General features: G+C 40.0%; 1 protein-coding gene across 1 annotated transcript in view; it reads right to left on the minus strand.

Annotated features, from left to right (window-relative positions):
* Nucleotides 1-18,037, minus strand: part of LOC139938334 (carboxypeptidase D-like) — a 35,713-nt gene that overhangs the window by 16,385 nt on the left and 1,291 nt on the right. Inside the window, exons 2-14 of the mRNA XM_071933786.1 lie at nucleotides 16,765-16,907; nucleotides 12,368-12,537; nucleotides 10,945-11,063; nucleotides 9,724-9,897; nucleotides 8,780-8,971; nucleotides 6,932-7,209; nucleotides 5,494-5,596; nucleotides 4,586-4,728; nucleotides 3,524-3,690; nucleotides 1,918-2,360; nucleotides 1,008-1,162; nucleotides 801-892; nucleotides 81-315 (exon numbers count right to left, since the gene is read on the minus strand). Of these exons, the coding sequence (XP_071789887.1) occupies nucleotides 81-315; nucleotides 801-892; nucleotides 1,008-1,162; nucleotides 1,918-2,360; nucleotides 3,524-3,690; nucleotides 4,586-4,728; nucleotides 5,494-5,596; nucleotides 6,932-7,209; nucleotides 8,780-8,971; nucleotides 9,724-9,897; nucleotides 10,945-11,063; nucleotides 12,368-12,537; nucleotides 16,765-16,907 (2,414 nt within the window). The remainder of the gene's footprint in view (nucleotides 1-80; nucleotides 316-800; nucleotides 893-1,007; nucleotides 1,163-1,917; nucleotides 2,361-3,523; nucleotides 3,691-4,585; nucleotides 4,729-5,493; nucleotides 5,597-6,931; nucleotides 7,210-8,779; nucleotides 8,972-9,723; nucleotides 9,898-10,944; nucleotides 11,064-12,367; nucleotides 12,538-16,764; nucleotides 16,908-18,037) is intronic.

Genomic DNA, 18,037 nt, shown 5'->3' on the forward strand with positions numbered 1-18,037 from the left:
CCCTTGTGGTTTATATTGATAATAAATAAAACAATTAAATAAAACATATACAGACCCTTTAAGGGTTACTGACAACTTACCATGTAAGACCCTTGTTCCAAATACATGAAATCCTGAAGAGTGTCTCGAGTAGGGTTCCATTCAGCCCCTCGGACCACCCCCGAGTGGAACCGGTGCCCATTACAATTCACCTCCGTGTGCATAGTGGGATGGTCCAGGGAATAGGAAGAGGCTAAATATGACAATAGATCTTCATCGTCAGTGATTCCGCCTTGGACAAGTCTATTATTCTCAACGGGGTTGTCCAGGGGATATCTAGAAGAAAACACCAATGCAAAAAAGTTAATAATGACAAAGAATAAAGAACATAAAATTATATTTTTTTCCTATTTAAGCAATCGCACAACATCGGTAAACAGTATTGTCCAAAAGCCCACACTTCGTGTATCACAACTTATATATGAAATAACAAACCTGTGTAAATTTAGGCTCATCGGTCATCGGAGTCGGGAGATAATAACGGGAAAACCCACCCTTATTTCTGCACGTTATTTGACGTGTGTTTGAAATAAATCCGTTATTCTCGCTATCGAGAAATTGATATTGTTTTAATGTTTTCTCAAAAAGTAAAGCATTTCATGGAATAATATTTCAAGGAAAGTCTTTCACCATTACCTTCTGTAAACCCTGTAAGTTATTTGTAAATCTGTGAACTTTTAATTTTTGTTCTGTTCAGAAAAATGTCCAATGGCTTTAAAAAATCCTTCAGTGGCCCGTGCCACAGGCCACAGTAAACTAACCTGACCCACATGCCCCTGGCTTCAATGCTGAGCACCAGAGTGTTCTTTGATGCCTCCAAAAAGCTCTTGAGAATTCTCTCCGGAGTTTTAGACTGTCAAAAGTAGAAGAAAATATATGGTAGATTATTACAATGCTTGCAACTATTTTGTCACAAACAAACAATTCTGTAATGTTCCTTTAAAATGAAACTCAGTTTCAACACTTACCGGTTCTGCCTGAGGGATGACCTGATCGTCCACTTTCTTCTCTGTGCATTGGCCTTCCACAGCTTTATCAAATCCATCAGGATCCACTGATGGCACGATCACTATTGACGTTTTGTTCAGCAGCTCAGAGACTCTACTGTCACCTTTTGCAAAACCTACAATGCGGAACAAATTAGAATAAAATATTAAACATTTGAGTAAAACAAAGTATTGAAAATACATTTTATATGCTAAAATAATTGTCAAGATTTGTTTCTCAAAAACTACAGCACCTCAGTAAATAATATTTTAAGGGAAGCTTTCTACCATCGTTATCTTCAAACTGTGTAAGTTGAATGAAAGTCTGTGGACATTGTGTTTTGTGTCCTACAAAACATACCCAGACCCTTCAGCTACATTTTTTTCAGAACATAGTGAGAATGAACTTGTGATAGGGGGAGTCAAAAAGTAGTTGACCGAGATTGGTAATGTTTTTCAAAACAAACAAATGACACTCAAAAGTTCAGTAAAGCATATTTAACAAGCATTCTCTCCTGCTTATTAGAAGAAAAAAAGAATGAAAGAAATTAATCATTCCTTAGAGGAGTTATGTCTAATTTAATAAAGGGACTCATTTTTCAAACTGTCCAAGGAATTACTTTTTTTATGCCCTTTGCTACTTACTCAGATGTTTAGAATCGGTCAAGCATTAACATTCCATGAACAGCTACACACATGAGGGCTTGCAGTAATAAGGGCATAACTTCTCTTAGAAATGATCAGTTTGTTTCATTCTTTTTTTTCAGATAAGCGGGAAAGAATGCTTGTTTTATGTGCTTCACTGGGGTTTTGGGTGTCAATTGTTGTTTTGTTTTTAAATCAAAATCTCGGTCAACTTCATTTCGACTCGCCCTGTAATTCCCAAACTTACCTTCTGCAAGATGCTGAATAAATCTCCATAAAATCTCCCGTCCAGCCGGCTCATCCCCTTTCAATCCACCAATCAGAGCCACCCTCGGCTTGTTAATCCCGTCAGAGCTGATATCCTGATTGGTCACTTCAACTCCATAAATGTCATGCTCAGAAGGTGTTCCTGTAAGATGCGCCAACTTGACAACTTTGTGGTCCTTGTACTTCGTCACCAGATCATTTATTTTATTGTTTAGCTCACTGTTGGAGAGGTACTTTGTGAAGTCCTGAGGTAGACTGAAGTCGTACATTTCAGCCCATTGGTCGTCAGTCAAGACAGCATCAGTTAAAACAGCTTTATTTGAGATTGACTTTTGTTTGTATCCGCTGACACGTGCAAGGGTGAAATTCAGCTCTATCGCCAAATCTGCTTCCACTGATACAATCTGGGTTTGCGGGACAAAGCTTCGAAGAAGGAACAAAAAACGAAGAAAAAAATATACATATATTTTAATAATCACCATTATCTTCCAGTACGCGCTAATCCACCAATCAGATGCTTGTACTACTAGGGGGATAAAAATATATGTGCTACGACCTCTGTTTTATATCCTACTTCCTCTGTTTTTACTACACAGTGTGTATTGTGAAAAATTTTGTCACCCTCCGTATACGGAGAGTGCAAAAGTTACATTCTTAACTTTATGCGCGTGAACTAACGCTCTGAAGTTTTAAATTTTGCACGTTGCAAGTGAGACTGGAAGATAAATCAATAGCCTCATCTCACAAACTACAATGACCTACCCAACTTTTTTGAAGCAATAATGGTCAAGTGCCTTGGTCAAGGGCACAAGTGTCATAACCGAGACTCAAACCCACACTCTGCTGATGAAAACCCTAGATTTTGGGTCCGGTGAACTAGACTGCTTGGACACGACACACAAAACTGATAGTAAATAATGGATTCAACAACAATGTTATAATAATATCAGAGTCTAACATACTAGTCTTATACTAAACATCCCTTGTCATCGCCACTTCACTCCTATTGGTTCATAGCCACCAATATTGTTTCTGTAATAGAAACTTTGATTGGCTGTTATTTTCCCGCTTCTTTCTGGATCCTTCCCTTAATCCCTTTCCCCTCTCTTTTTCAATAAATGGATATGTATTTGTTTTATGCCTCTGAAGAAGGTCCGGTTTGGATCGAAAGCTAAGGCCACCTACCCTATTCATTATAATATCAGAGTCTTGTATAGCGCCCTATCTACCAACAAGGCACTAAAGGCGCTTAGTATATATACATTTATACAGAAAGAGAGGTTATTGAAAGTTATGAAGTCTGAGACCCAATTATGTAGCACCTTATAAGGGTTTACAAGGTGCTACGGCGCATTTAGCAGCCACAGCCAGGAACACCGGGGCGAGCCCCATCAGATCATGGGACCAACAGCTTTACGTCCCATCCAAAGGACGAAGCAATGGTTAAGTGTCTTGCTTAAGGACACAAGTGACACTACTGGGGGATTCAAACCCACACTCTGCTGATCAGAAACACCAGAGTTTGAATTTGGTGCTCTTAACCGCTCGGCCACGACACTTCCAAAAGCACTTAGCATTCCACCCACCTGTCGGCAGAAGCAGTAATCTCATACGTGCCGGGTACCAGCATTCTCCAGTAATCCCCATCAATAGCTGTGATAAGATCATGCTTGATTCCTGCTACACTTACTGTTGCATTCTGTATACTTTTACCCTTTGTTGTCAGGACGAAACCCTTCACTCCTTTTTGTACCTAAAACCCCAAAATATGAAAAACAATATAATAATAACTGATAGATAGATAGATAAATGGTATATTATTTGAAAACACAAAAAAAAAAAAAAAAAAGGATTCACAATCAAAAGAATGAATTGTGTCAAAATTTACATTAAAATCAATATGTTTCAGCCTGTTTAACAACCTCTGGAAGGCTGTTTCTTTTATCACGTGCCAGGTGCTATTTTTAATATTTACCAAGCGCACACGAGTAATCACGCACCAGGTAAATGCGCATGACAAGTTGAATAGCTCCTGGGCGCTATTCTACTTGTCATGCGCATTACGATTGTGGTACTGTTTTGTACACACGCACAAACAGCGCTCTCTGTAGCGACAGTCAACACATGAACAAACTTATCATGTGCATTTTATTTCACAGACGTCATTTTCCCTTTCTCCAAACAACTGAATATGTATGAAGTATAGTAAAAACAAATATATCATGGTTTATTTCGGGTGACTAGTCGATATGAGCTCCCCTCAGAATTGGAAATTGGCAAACTAGTTCCCTCGGCTTCACCTGGGGGAGCTAATATCGACTAGTCACCCTCAACCCATGTTATATTTGTTTTATTACACACCTCTTGCTTGTTCTGTGTTCTGGTTGGCTGAAACACGGTCACGGATGAATTAATAAAGTCTAGTGATCGCGGGGGCGTGTTTTGCGGCAACTATAGTGCCCGAGCGGGCACTAGTATCCCGGATACAGTGCCCTCTCTCTATACTTGAACCGTGAACAGCAACTACAAAACTTCTTTTCTTGTACAGATTTCTGTTCTTATTTAGATGTACACTAGTTACCTCATTGCCAGTCCATATGTGTATAATAATCTTTTGCAATTTGATAGTGATTAAAGTTGAGACAAACCTGTTGTATAAGAGTAAGCATGGCGACTTTATTAGCATTCCAGTAGGACTTTAGGTCCTTAGTCCATGGGAACTTGACACATCCTAACTCCAGAGTGATCTCAAAACAGTTACTGTGCAAATAGTTCCAGTCCTGCATTCCACCTAAACATTAAAAAACAAATACACAATTTGTAAAGATCGGATGAAGACATTGATTGGTTGGTACTGGTATGAACTTAATAATTAGTTAGCTTCCGTTTGAAATAAGCCATTTGGGTGTAAGATTTGAATACCGTCTGTTACAATGAAGTGCTTGATCACAAAATACCACTTAAGGTTGAATTCCTCAGACTATAGAGACAGTTGCTACGTCACATGATTCGGGGCAAGCTTTTGCGTAGTTACGTAAGACACGGTGAACACATACAATTTTTTGAATGAAGGTGTATGGTAGAATGGTACATGGGTCTGCTCATCTGGAGCAAAAAGCTTGCCACGAATCATGTGACATAGCAACTGTCTCTATAGTCTGGTGAATTCAAATTTAAATGGTGACTTGTGATCAGACACGTCAATGTACCAGACAATAATCAAATCTAACACACAAATGGCTTATTGCTAATTAAAGAATTCAAGCAAGCTTGATCTATACAGAGTCTTGACCAATAATAGCCACCTACAGCTCCGAGACATGGACATTGAAGAAAGCAGATGAATAAATATTAAGGGTATTCCAGATGGCCTGCTTGAAAATGATGTTTGGGGTCACCAGAAGGGACAGACTGCGCAACACCAAAGTTTGAACTGCTTCACATGGTCAAAAATCTTCCAACTATAATTAGGAAAATAAAACTCAAGTAATTTGGTTAAGTTAACAGAATTGCTTAACACCACTGGGAACAAGGTTGGGACAAGGACTGCTCTTACCTGCTACGCTATACCAGTCTGCTCCATTGGTAATCCCTTCTTCAAATTCTTCATCAGGATACAGTTTCGGACATGGATGCCCAATGTGCATTGTGGTGTGTGCCTATAACAAAATAAAAACAGTTGGTCAAAAACAAATGAACCCCAAAGATTTAAAGGCAGTGGACACTATTGGTAATTATTACTCAAAATAATTATTAGCACAAAACTTTTCTTGATTACAAGTAATGGGGAGAGGTTGACAGTATAAAACATTGTAAGAAACGGCTCCCTCTGGAGGAACATAGTTTTCGAGAAAGAAGTAATTTTTCCACGAATTTGATTTCGAGACCTCAGATTTAGAATTTGAGGTCTCGTAATGAAGCATCTGAAAGCTTTGAGTGATAAGGATGTTTTTTCTTTCATTACTATCTCGCAATGTCGACGATCGATTGAGCTCAAATTTTTACAGGTTTGTTATTTTATGCATACGTTGAGATACACAAAGTGAGAAGACTGCTCTTTGACAATTACCAATAGTGTCCAGTGTCTTAAAAGTAAATCATTTTAAAACTACATTTCTAGTATTTGCATCGGGAATAAAGAATATTATTTGTTTTTACCATACATTACATGGAATTACCCTGTACTCAATACTTTCTCAAGTTCTCTGAAAAAAATCACATGTATGTTACTTGCATTTTTATAATCAAAAGACATCTGCTCTAGAATTGCAAAGGTTGTGGATTTGAATCCCACCTGAGTAATATGCCTGTGATATTTTTTTCACAGGACTCTGGAAAGTACTGAGTATACAGTGCTTACACACATCGGTGTACATGGTGTATGGGTAAAAACCATATTCTCTATCCCCGATGCAAATTAAACCACTAATATATATCGTTGCGATACCCGCTGATTTAAACTGCCTCTAGCTACTGGGCAATCTCAACAGTCTCGTTGGTAAGACACTGCTCTAGAATTGCAAGGGTTATTGCAAGGGTTGTGGGTCGAATTCTACCCGAGTAATATGCCTGTGATATTTTTACACAGGACTCGGGAAAGTACAGAGTATACAGTGCTATTACAGACATCGGTGTATGGGTAAAAAACCAAAATGAATAAACCTCTTTGTTGCTATGAAAGTTGCCATATTGTAGGGCAGACTTTATGCACATCTTAATATTTGATTCCTATGGCACATGTACGCACAACACATGCTCACAGATGCCAAGTATTTGAATGGTGACGTCATATTCAATACGATCTTCTTTCTCAAGAAGACGATCAGAGCATACTGATCGAATCATCAAGTTGAAACCAACGGCTCTTTTTGGAACCACCCCAACTCATTGAGAGATAGTCACATGGTGTTACTTCAAACCTTTCCATATTGTATTTCCACCATGCAAAGTTTCAAATCCTACAATACGATCTATAAAATTGTTAATTCCCTTACCATTGAATATGCTTCGGTAATTTGAATAAACACAGCATCGTCGGGACATTTGCTGTAGCCATGGGTACCGGGCCTGTTATCATCCCATGGGTAGTTGGCTACCAGGGAACCTCCATGGAGACCAGCGGAGAGAACGAAAGGGTACGATCGGATCCATTCCATCATGTGTCTTGTTTCAGGCTGTATGGCGCCCTCAGGAGCACCATACTGGTCAGGGAAGTTACGATTGAGGTCTACATTGTTTGCGTTGTTGCGTCCAACGACACCGGTTTTATCACCTGGAGGTCAAAAGTTCATCAATTCTATTTTTAGGTCTTTTTATTCTGCTTTACCATTCTATCAACCAGTCTCGTACTAATGTTTTTATCACACAAATTTGCATGGTGCATTAGACAGTTGTTGCACGCTGTGAAGGGGTCCATGGCATTTTGTAGACTCGAGGGGGTAAATGGAACCCGAGGCGAAGCCGAGGGTGCCATTTACCCCTTGAGGGTGTACAAAACTCATGGACCCCAATCACAGCTATAACAATTGTTTTGTTATACCTTGGTAAAATGATTATTCCTCTTCTCAAAGTTCTATTGTCAACTTCAGACATTATTTACGATGAGTATGCATAGTTTAATAAATAAGCAGACGAAGGTAAGAAACAAAATAAGAATAAGAAACTATTCTTCACTGTTCCCTCGAACCCGCGGCTGTTTCGTAATAAGAGCTGGAAATCGACCAACGGTGGGAACGATCAAGGTAATGTACACCGGTTAACGAAACTCATGATACCATGTGAGCCATAGTACATGCGTTTTTGTTGCACATCACGTGATTGGTTCTCGACCAATCAAACTTCACAGTTTGTTAACCAGGTATAACAAGCAGTGCTGTTGAATGGTCAGACAGTTCAATTCAACGAAACATTTATTTCCCTGTTCATTAGGACAAACTGTAGTAGTACAATACGATAATAGAGTAAACATGATTAATGATAATGAAACTGAAAAAAGTGTTGAGAGGCGCTGAAATAACAGGGTTGTTCTAAAACCCCCTCGACCCACGACCCACTCGACCCCTTGACTTATGTGCAATTTTGTTTTCTGTACACCGAAATTGCCACAGTTCAATACCTCAGCCAATCACGCACACAATTTTGTATGCTGACGTCAACTACCATACCTCGCACATCACAAACACAGCGTACGAAACGGACCATACACACGTGGCATGCACAAAGCAAACTGCGCGTGATTGGCTGAGATCGGGCCTGTGGCAATTTTGATGTACAGATAAAAAACCGCGACATTTCCATGCGTATCTCTTGGCCGATCCGAGATTGTTATCCCAACTGGGAACCTGCGTTTACCGCCCGAGTACGATTACCGCCAACTCATTACGTGATGATCAGGCAGACCTGGCCCATTTCCGCCCTGTGTACTACACCATAGAGAAAGGAGGACAATTAACGTTGCTCTATGCGGAGCTAGCTTGAGGACCCGACCGACGTACAAATGGCCCACACGTGTTTTTGGGGTCCCCAATCAGTGTGCACGTCACGTGCGGAAGCGGAAAGTAAATACTCCCAATTCTGTGTGGCTGATGCAGATAAATAACCGAGTGAAACCAAGTCTAGTCGTGGAAGGACCTTAGCGTCGCGGATCACACACTGTGAGTTCTAAATCGTGGGACTTAATTCTTACTCGGCCGTAAAGCGACATTTTATGAATTCGGAATTGGGATATTTTCGAACACAGTGCGGACGTCGAGTGGTTGTGGGTCTTGGGTCGTGGGGGTCGAGGGGGTTTTAGAACAACCCGAAATAACAGGACCAACGCCTTGAGAGATGTTCTCACTCACCTTCATGAGCCCTCTCATACCCATCTGGGTTAATAGACGGCATAAGATGAATGCGGGTATTATCCACCAGTGCTTTAATCTCTGATGACCCCTCGTAGTTCTCACATAGGAACTGGATTAGATTCAAGACCAATACTCGACCAACGACCTCATTGCCGTGGATGTTGGCCACGAATTTAAACTCAGGTTCCCCTATAAAAAGAGAAAGAAAAAAGGCAAGGATATAAAATTTGGGAGCTATTTATCACAATGTTTTTTAATACCAACAGTTCTCCGTTGCTCATTACCAAGTAATTTTTTATGCTAACAATTATTTTGAGTAACTACCGATAGTGTCCAGTGTCTTTAATGTATAATTGGGTATGACAAAACATGAAAGCTTCAGTATGTTCATGCTATAAACAAGAGATTTAACTTAACTGTAAATAATCCCATACAAAATTGAATACTTATTTCCTTTCAAAAGATAAGGGTAGATTGATAGCTTCAAACAAAAAAGATGCTCAAGGAGAAAGCTGCTTGATTATTGTCTGCTTAGCAAAATACTTGTGAAATGGTATTTCAGCAGGTAACCTTAATCTGGTTAGCATAATTTTATCACCAGGAGACACGGATGATTGATTTTGATGAATAAATTTACACTTGAACATGTTGAAGCGCAATTTGCTTTCCAAGGTAAATTGAAAAATTATAATAATGTGATGGATGACATTATAAAAGCACATGAATGTACAGAAGAAACACTATATTTTAATGGGAGTTGTAATAAATTGCGCCGGGGGAAAAGATTATGTGTCTATTTTACCCTACAGTCACCAATGTGTGATAAGACATGGGAGAGCCCCACATGACTGCAGGGCTTGCCTACAGTCCAGTGCCTAGAATTTAATCTTTGTGAAAGGCAAAGCCATTTATTTTCTTTGCGAATGGCATGTGTTGTTTACCTGGTTCATGGATGCCTGGGTTATCACTGATCTCCATGACATAGAGGATGCGTCCCTCGACTGACGTCCCAATAGAGTACAGGCTGGCAATGTGAGGATAACGGTTTGCGTAAGACTGCAGAAAACGAACCATTTCCACGTAGTTGTAATGCTTGAAAACGGTTGGCTCAATTACTGGAGAAAAAGAGGACGAGAAAATTAAAAAAAAAAAAAAAAAAAATACATGCTGAATGTAAACAAATCAGAACAACAGCACTCCTGGCCATATCTCGTTGGGCCCCCCTGCCCCTTTTCAATGTTGGTTCTCATTGTTGCACGGTCTTCTTCTGCGATCCAGTCAACATTGAGCGGGGGGACGGGGGACAGGGGAGGGAATGTTTATTGCCAGGGGAAGTGGACAGGGGGTGGCCCAAGCATTTTGGCCGGGATTATAGACAAGCTTCACCTGGGCTTGAATTGGGGGAAAAAAACATCGACAAGACTGCAGGGCTTGTAGCTCAAAACTTTTGCTGGCCCAGGAAATGTTCTAACAAAACCAGAATCAGAAGAAGCAGGGTTTGCAGTAGCACCATACAGAAATCTCTTTGGGTAGTATTGGTTGGGAGAAGAACTTGTGGATGACAACCCAACATTTCAATTAGTATGCTCCGATTGTCTTCAGGAGGGAGAGATTTACACATGGTGCAAACCACACCATATCTCCATCAAGCAAACTGGTCGAGCTCTAAGATCTTCGGGTTCTTTTCTGTTGGTAGAACTGAGAGCAAGAACTGTTCGCTATGTTCAGCATGCCTTTGTCAAAGCTGCACCTGCTATCTGGAACAAGCTTCCTGCAACACTACGTCAAGTTTCATCACTGGACATATTCAAGAAGAAACTGAAAACTTATTTGCATAGCTAGCTTCCACTGTTTTTCTTTTGTGTGTAGGCGCCTTGATCGGGTTTCCTGGATAAGTGCAGCATATAAATCTATATTATTATTATTATTATAATTATACTCCCACCATGCAAAGTTTGACATTTAGAGAAACAGAGTCCACACAGTGTCACATTTGAACTGTTTTTATAAATACTTAGGAAAATTCTTTAAAATTAAATTGTATACACAAATATATAATTAAATTGTTGTTTACTGAATTTATGGTGTTTTTTTTCCTAATCTGGATGCCAAAATCTTTTTTAAAAGTGAGAAGTAAAAACACTCCTGACATGTATACTCACTCTCTTCAGGGTGGTTTGCATCTCGATCCGTCTCACTGACTTCTGATACCAGGAGGAATTCCATCTCAATTGGGGCACCTTCAGTTACCATCACAGTCTTTGGTGTGCTCGTCACGTACCTACAGCACAGGAACAAAAATCTCACTTAATTCTGTTTTTTAACCCATACACCGATGTGTGTTAGCACTGTATACTCAGTACTTTTCAGTGTCCTGGAAAAAAATATCACAGGAATAATACTCGAGTGGGATTCGAACCCACGACCCATGCAATTCTAAAGCAGTGTCTTACCAACTAGACTACCGAGATTGCCCGGTAGCAAGAGGCAGTTCGAATCCTATGTTGTGGCAGCGGGAAAGTACTGAGTATACAGTGCTAACACACATCGGTGTATGGGTAAAAAACCAAAATTAATATTCGACATCCCGATGCAAATTTAGCATCTAAAAATCTCACTGGTTATCATATGGATGAGCAGTGAAGTGCACCTGACTCAAGTTTTGGTAAGTAGTGGGTACGTTCTATTAGCTTCCCTGGGTCAATCCAGGTCTGCTCCCGGTACGTTTGAAGAGCTTTGCCGTCATTCCAGGGGCTCACCTGGGTCAGCCCCAAGTGCCCTGCTTGTGGAGTGGGTCAATTGGGGCTGGCCTCGGGATCAAAACCTCACCACGAGTGGGTGAGTGATCGTTCGATTAGCTCTTGTCAGGGGCTCACCCGAGTGAGCACCGCAGGGTTGACCCAGGGAAGCTAAATGAACGCACCCACTGTGTGAAGCTTTGCATGGTGTGGATAAATAGAAAGAAACTATAAAAATTAAACTTGAGGGTACAACCATACATGTGTTTAAATCTCTTTTGTGTGAGTGTTGGCTCTGAGAAGAGCCGGTGTGATCTCGACGTTTCAAACAGTATACTCTGCTCGTCTTCGGGAGAATTCTTCTGGTTCTGGTCTTCAAATTCTGCTCTTGTTCAAGTTAAGGTTCAAGCTTATACCTGTTTTCACTATTAATTTTCAAAACCACACCGAATAAATAATTTGCATATTGTCAAGACACAATCTTGGACTTCTTTCAATGTTCTTGTTGTTGATTCACTTACACTCACAAGACACTTGACCATAATTAGTATAAAAAGTTTGTCTTTTGGATAAGATCCCGCTAGAATAGAGAAAACCCAGCCTGATCAGCTGATCCTGTATTTTTACCGGGAACCCGGATTAGGTCTATCGGAAAAACCGAGATCCCTGTGGAACAATTCCTTACCGGGATCCCTGAGATTATGTTCCCCTAGATCTTTGTTAGCGGGAATTTTGGACTTTCTGATATAAATCTGCAACACCTAAGGAAACCCCCACTAGACTGTAGAAGTTGTTCAATTGCACAGTAGTCAAAACATCGAGTCCCTAAATTAAACAATGTCCTCACCCTTCAGCTTTAGCGGATATGCTGTAGGTCCCAGGAGTCAGAATTCGCCAGAAGTCTCCAAACTGTGCCGAGCGTACATTATGAGCAATACCCTGCACTACTATGTCAGCTCCCTGGATCCCAGCTCCGGTTAAAGAATCCTTCACGAATCCCTTCACTCCACGATGAACCTAAATCAAAAACATAAAAAATAAGTGTCATAACCCATTCAATCATTCAATTTATGTACACTGTGAGCATGGATATTAGTTTTAGAGAAATGGGAGTGGGGGTGGGAGAGGGGAGCAGTCATGATCAGCCATGCTGAGGTACATGTAGGGGAGGGGTAGCCATAGTCTAGCCTGAACGCCTGACGTCATTCTTCGAGACTTGTGAATAACGCCAGAGACCGGCAACAAAAACCCGCGTGTAGTTTGACCTTTGACCTCCCTCATTTCACATAGAGATACGTGACGACAGGCGGCAGTACTGCATGCACTGTTTGGGCATGGAAAGCTCATGTCATTGCACGTATCCAATGATATCATTGTATCCAATGCAATCACTGGGTCTAGCGGCGGGGACCTGTCTTTATCCTTGCGGATAAAGACAGGGGCCCAGTCTAGCCATAGTCATGCCTAGTGAATGAATTTTTAACGAATGAAAAAGGGGAACTAGCTGATTGCAAACTGCTTAAAATACAAACCAAACTTTTATATGGTTTTCAAATAGAAAAAAAAAATAGACTCAGATACAATCTGCGTCAATAGCCACCTTGCAAAAGTTAATATAATTTTTATAGGCTGCTTGTTATTGTAGGCCTATGGTGTGTTTATTGAAGATAGAATTAATTACCCCATTCCCCTAAAAACAATGTACACGATTGCAAATGTATACCAGTACATGTTTTCACTTTCCTTCAAAGCACACATGGAACTTTGTTATTGCATAAAGAGGAAATGGTCTAGCACATAAAACCAACTACATTGTTTTTTTTCAACAATTAACAGGAAATCATCTGATCAGCTGATGACATAACTAATCAGTTTTACAAGAATGATGTCACTGTAGGAAATTACAGCCACCCACATCTCCAGCCACGCCCTTAAAACTTGTATCTTCAAGAAAATCATCATTTTCAGTTAAAAGTTAGTACTTTAGTTCATGGAGATCCAACATGTCCAACAGATGCAGTTTGCCCTGTAAAACATTCATTCATTGCTGAAACTTTTCACTACAATAAAGAATGTTCAAGAACGTGTCCTTATAGTCCTAACCACCCAAAACCCATCAAACTCCAACGAAATAATTTATTCGATTCTGTGGGACCATGGAGGTAGAATCTTTTATGTGTGACCTCCATGGTAGGACTAAGGACTGCACATGTAAGAGTAAATTACTAAATGCTTTACAGTGTACATGTACATGGCAGGGAACAATTTAATCAACCAATTTTGCATAGCAAAATATAGAATTTTTTGCTCTAAACTGAATGCTAATATTAAGTAGCAATGGTGATTTTCTAATACCTAGCCTGATAGATTTTGCGTTGCAGGGAAATCTTGACTGCCTGGGGTCATGAATACCACAGGTAGGTTCATAGTAGGGTAGGGTACATTTTTATCAGACAAATTACACACATTTTATCAAATTGTCAACACCAGTTTTACAAGTGAACAAGATAAATTGTGTTATCTGAACTGATATGAGAGCTGTAATCCCTACATTTGGCTAGTCTAGAGGTCGTTCAGACACAGTACTAAAGTCAGTTTAACTCATGTATGGTTCAGCCCGATTGAGTTCAACTCAATGTGTCTGAACGGTACTAAAGTTAGACCGAATCGAGTTCAACCCACAAAAGATAAACCGTCCAGCGAGAGGGTTAATCTTTTGAATGTTAGTCCGCTTCGGCTTTATCTTTTAACACTGTGTGTGGACAGAATAAAAAAAAACACATCCGGTTTAACTCAGAACAGACGACCCATTGACCTCCGTTATCATTACTTAAACACACGGTGACCAATGAACAGGACAATAAACCGGATGTTAGAGGAATGGGGTCGCGACGCTTTGACCTCTTAAAATCAAATGAAAGATAAAGTGATCGGGTTTAACTCGGTGCTGGCTTGAATGCGATTGGAACAACTTTTTAGGACCACCTCGAAAGTTAAACCAGTTCTGGTCTTAGTACGCTGTCTGACCATACCCTGTGAAATTGGGCCCAGAGTTGACAAACTGTACGTAGACAAAAGAGTGACAACAATTAAAAAGGAAATGGGGGAGGAAGATGGTGGCAAATAACAAGGAAGTACTGAACACAGAACAGAAGGATTAAGGGCTATTGTATGCACAAGTTATTCCGTCATCCTGTCAGTGCAAAAGTGTTGTTCTTCCTAAAATAGCACAATACGAACGAGTAGGACAAAAAGAACTTTCATTTGTATCTCTGTATAGCACACCAGGCACAAATCTTACACTGGGCCACAGGCCCAAGGCCAGTGGTTTTAGCATCAGGCCACAGTAAACTTAGACTGGAAAAGTCCCGCGGTCTTGTGTTTCACAATTGAATTTCAAAACATGTACATGTTGCAAAATTGTGATGTTTTTGCACAGATCTTTTAACAACATCATGTAACAAAAGCATACATACTGTGCAAACCATTGGAAAGATTTGAAAATGGAAAGCAATGTTCACAAGGTCTTAGTAGGAAACTTCCCTTGAATTTGTTTTGCCCAAAATGCAGTTCTTGAGGAATGAGTAAAGCAAATTGTTATGACTTGTACACAGCTCTGAAATCCGAGGTTTGAAAACGGGGGTTTCAACCACTTTTTTTTTTTTTTACTATTACATATTTTATGTACAAATGTATGCAACAGTGTTGAGCCACACAAAGTGGGCAGATACTGGTTTTTGACAATTACCAACCATAGTATGTATGTAGTTCACATTATTGAACCCTCTCACTACTGAATTGTTTAGGTACAACCACTGGTGATCGCATTGTTTGATCACTGAAACGTGAATCACTCTTGTACGACGCTTTTGTTTTAAGATCAATACTATAGGCCTATAGTACTAAAAAATCCTATCACCTTGAAATATTGTTTTACAGATCAGGTGTCTTACTTATTGAATTCCCTTTCACCCGTTTGAACAATGATCATTGAGATCAACCAACAAATGGCAAAGTTTGATCTGTAAACTCAAACACTCTTTTGTACACAAACATATGGTGCTGTCTGTATTCTGTAGATGTTTTGCAATTTGGATCTTTTTCTTGAAACCAATTTTTTGGTGTGTTCGTTTAGCTTCCCTGGGTTGACCCTGGTGTGTGGCGTTTTTCCAGGACGAACGTGTGCAGATAATTACCCACGTTCGTCCTGGGAAAAAAAACACCACACACCGGGGTCGACCCAGGGAAGCTAAACGAACGCACCCATTAAAGGGTCTGGGTACTTTTGAGTTTGCTAAACATGAGGAAATTATATTTTGGAAATATTTGCATTCGGATAATTTAGTTTTACCCTCCACCCAAATGAGATGGCCGAGTGCTCTACATTTGTAGTTCATCAAACCCAAACTCTTGTTTTGTTAGCAGTAGAGTCTGGGTTGGATACCCGGTCATGACACTTGTGCCCTTGAGCAAGGCGCTTTGCACCATAATTGCTTCATAAAAGGTTGGGAAGTTACAGCACACATTCTGCTCTACCAGCCAGGCTCCTAGGGGATGATGCCCATGCCTACATCCTTATGGACTGTGAAGCGGGTAACCCTGTTTAGCCCTAGTGGTTGGTGGCAACGTGCCCCCAGGGCCCAATTTCATGGCTTTGCTTACCGTAAGCACAGAATCTGCAATAACAGAAGCAGGGAATTCCGTGCTTATGGCAAGCGTACATGTAATTCACGGGTTAGCAGCGAATTTTGGCTTCTGCGCGTGCGTACTCCGCGTTACTAGGGATTCTTCGCTTACAAGGCTAGCGCAGAAATTCAGCGCTTACACGTAAGCGGGGAATTGTGATCGTAAGCGCAGAATTCCGCGGTAAGCAGAGCCATGAAATTGGGCCCTGGTGGCAGTTGATTTGGGTCGATAGCCCAAATCAGTTAATGTATATAAAAAATAGTTCTACATGGAACTTCATAATCGGTAGGGCCTAAGCTTTCTGACTCAAATAAAACAATAATTGTTGTCCCTACCAACCCTGTGTTTCAAATAGACCAGCCATTGATTTCACCAATCTCTTCCTTACTTAGGATTAATCTTAGGACTTACTTAGGACGAGTTCAGTTCCCTATCCGAAGACGTTGGACACATTGAATCCATCCTAAGTTAGGACGGGTTACTTGTCCTAACTCAAGATAGGATTAATCCTAGCCTTTCGTGAAATCTGCTGATACTTTTTCAAGTTAAAAATCTCACCATTTCCATGTAGGCAAGTAGGGATTCCTTGTTATTGCTCCATTCTGTAGGGAGGTTCCTTGCTGGGGGATACTTGCAACATGACAACTCAATAGTGATCTCAAAGCAGTTACTATGCAGATAGTTGTAGTCTTGCATACCGCCTAAAAAATATGGGGACAAAATTTATCAATAAGGGGTGCTTCATAGAGTCTGTAAGCACAAAAATTTGCTTAGCACAGAAAATAAAACTAAGCAAAAACAAGTTACCAGACAACATTCTATTATAAAACATTGTTTTCACTAGTGCCCCCTCGTTTTTTTGCCTATGATACAAGTATTAACTGCAACAAAAAGTTGTTAACAATTGTTTCTGCTAAACAGTTTACATGGTTTATGAAATGGGGACCTACACGTACTTACTGTCTGCAATCAAGAAATACAGAAGATAATTATCCAATCAGACGATATTGTAATTATTGGAAATTTTAATCACCGAATCCATAGCTGATGAGAGTCACACATTCAACAAACAATGTCAATGATATTTTCATTTCAGAAGGTTAGTTTATTTGCCTCTGTACAGTTTGCATTTATGTCACTTCTACAGGGTTGTATCACAACAGTTAGTTTGAAACACTAAGAAAACATGTCCTTATTGGTTGACTGGCGGCCAAGATAGCCAATTTATGAGAACATGGAATGCCCAAATTCGTTTCATAAGGCCTATACTTACTATTGGAAAAGTTTCCGTATGGCGCCACCACTTTTTCATTTGATATGAAATAATATAGTATCCAACTTACCTTCTTGAGATCATCCCTTTTTGTAAAAATGAGTGAAAAATTGGTGGCGCCATACGGAAAGTTATCCGCTGGATTTGATTTGTCTTATTTAATATGGGTCGCACTAAATACTGACAACTCACGACAACAATTTTTAAATGCACTTCAACAAAACATTTGAACATAAGTCAACCAGTAAATATATGCACAACCGTCATACGCACCCATATCACCCAAATGTATTTTTAAGTGTACAAAAAGTGTTTTTTACCCCGAATTTAGTAACGAACGGAAATATCCGCCATGTTGTCTTTCGACGTACTTGGACGATTCCATTAAACCGCAGGGGTGATACAATATGCAAGATGATTATTTACCATTTTATGTGCCTCTCATAGTCCCCATAGAGTTTTAAAAAATATTATATTTAAATCTTCCCTTTTATTGAATTTCAGAGTGTCGGCTTAGTTACTAACAAGAAAGAAAAACAAACAGCAGCTAAAACCCCC

The sequence above is a fragment of the Asterias amurensis genome, chromosome 6 (genome assembly GCF_032118995.1).
Source record: "Asterias amurensis chromosome 6, ASM3211899v1".
Lineage (NCBI taxonomy): Eukaryota > Metazoa > Echinodermata > Asteroidea > Forcipulatida > Asteriidae > Asterias > Asterias amurensis.